Below are 2,182 nucleotides of genomic sequence, written 5' to 3'. Positions count from 1 at the left end.
GGCATGTTGTCACCAGACTTGCAAGGTAAAGCAGTGCGCTCGGCAGGGAGAATGTGGCAGCATTCACACTCAGCCGGTTCCCTTACAGCTGCTCAGACCTTCAGGTAATCCTATTTTGGACCATCATTTAACAATGGCATCAGAGGGGAATGTAGAGTGCTGTCAGATATATCCATTTTAAACAGCACACCGCATCTTTTTACGGGAAAAGCATATGGAGACTTCAGCTAAATACTACTGGGAGCAAGAAACTCACTCAGTTCCAGTTTCTTTGGGAGTACTGATGTGGAACACGACCGAATCGGAAGCAACATCAGATGGCAGAAAGGACTTGATAGTCCGGACGGTAACCGGCTGCTTGCTTTCCTTGCTTATACTATGGACCCTGTTGGGGAACATCCTGGTGTGTTCTGCGGTGCTGAAGTTCAGACACTTGCGGACAAAAGTCACAAATATATTCATTGTGTCTTTGGCCGTGTCTGATCTGTTCGTTGCAGTCTTAGTCATGCCTTGGAAAGCAGTGGCCGAGGTGGCGGGTTACTGGCCCTTTGGATCTTTCTGCAACATTTGGGTAGCTTTTGACATCATGTGCTCCACTGCGTCCATACTGAACCTGTGTGTCATTAGTGTGGACAGGTATTGGGCCATCTCCAGTCCATTCCGCTACGAAAGGAAGATGACCCAAAGGGTGGCCTTTGTCATGATCAGTGTAACGTGGACTCTATCGGTTCTGATTTCGTTCATACCCGTGCAACTCAACTTGCACAAAGCCACCGACGAGTCGGACAGTGCCAACGCAACTCTGGGGGAAAAGACTGAAAACTGTGACTCGAGTCTGAATAGGACATACGCTATATCTTCTTCTTTGATCAGCTTCTACATCCCTGTGGCGATTATGATTGTAACTTACACCAGGATCTACAGGATTGCTCAGATTCAGATCAGGAGGATCTCGTCCTTGGAGAGAGCGGCGGAGCACGCCCAGAGCTGCAGAAGCAATAGAGTAGACTGCCAGCACCACACGTCCCTGAGGACGTCCATCAAGAAAGAGACCAAAGTGTTAAAAACTTTATCCGTGATCATGGGCGTCTTTGTGTGTTGTTGGTTGCCTTTTTTCATTTTAAACTGCATGGTCCCCTTCTGTAACAGACCATCCACTGACCCTAAAGCTGGTCTTCCTTGTGTGAGTGAAACGACATTTGACGTGTTTGTGTGGTGTGGCTGGACCAACTCGTCCTTAAATCCGATTATATACGCTTTCAACGCTGACTTCAGGAAAGCCTTTGCCAGTCTTTTGGGCTGTCGTGATTTGTGCTCCAGTACTGCGGTCGAAACGGTAAATATTAGCAACGAGCTCGTCTCCTATAACCAGGACACCTTGTTTCATAAAGACATAGTGACCGCTTATGTCAACATGATTCCCAATGTGGTTGACTGTCTTGATGACAACGAGGAGACATTTGACAGGATTTCACAGTTCTCCCATAACAATGAAATCGCAACAGATTCGGTTTGTGATGTGAACGATTGTGAAGCAGATATCTGCTTGGACAGAATTACACCATTCACCCCTAATGGTCTACATTAATACTTGTTCAGGCGACAAAAGGCATTAACAATATTTTTAAGTAAATCCTGAAGAGGAATGTATTGTTCTGATCTACTATTTGAAATGTGTTCTTTCATTCAACTTATGGGTAATGTTGTATTGATGTCGTGAGATTAGTTTTAGGGATATTTGATGTTAGATTGATACACTTCAATGATATGGTGATATCTGTTTAAAGAAGTGTTTCTTTGATTTGTGTGTATCTTTTTTAGATCTATGCACTGCGTCTGAGTGTTCAATTCTTTCTTGGGTGCTCTTTCCAAACAAAACTGCATTTCTGCAGAGTGAATGAATCCAGCCATCCTCCCCTTGAATTAAAACTAAATGAGAAATTGGTTATGGTCCGTATAAAGGTGTTGATGGCGAATACACTAGTTCTTATCTGTTACTTGATTGTGTAAATGAGACAGAAGTGAATTATGTCTCCCTTCGCATGGGCATATTTAAACATAAAGATATATTTAGAAACACAATACATTTTAAAGCCTAAGCGAAAAGTGCCATAGAGTAGTTGACGTGTTCAGAAATGCCATTGTGTCAAGTTATCAGAGTTGTACGCTACAATTTAATAGT

The 2,182-nt window shown here is 43.4% G+C and overlaps 1 protein-coding gene across 1 annotated transcript; it reads left to right on the top strand.

Annotated features, from left to right (window-relative positions):
• Nucleotides 1–214: 214 nt before the first annotated feature.
• drd5a (dopamine receptor D5a) lies at nt 215–1,896 on the top strand. The gene has a single exon (XM_066720975.1). The coding sequence runs from the start codon at nt 215–217 to the stop codon at nt 1,586–1,588; it is 1,374 nt and encodes a 457-aa protein (XP_066577072.1). The 3' UTR covers nt 1,589–1,896.
• Nucleotides 1,897–2,182: the final 286 nt, after the last annotated feature.

This window comes from Amia ocellicauda, chromosome 13 (assembly GCF_036373705.1).
Source record: "Amia ocellicauda isolate fAmiCal2 chromosome 13, fAmiCal2.hap1, whole genome shotgun sequence".
Lineage (NCBI taxonomy): Eukaryota > Metazoa > Chordata > Actinopteri > Amiiformes > Amiidae > Amia > Amia ocellicauda.
Note: the sequence above shows the minus strand (reverse complement) of the source record. Positions and strands in the feature narration are given on the sequence as shown.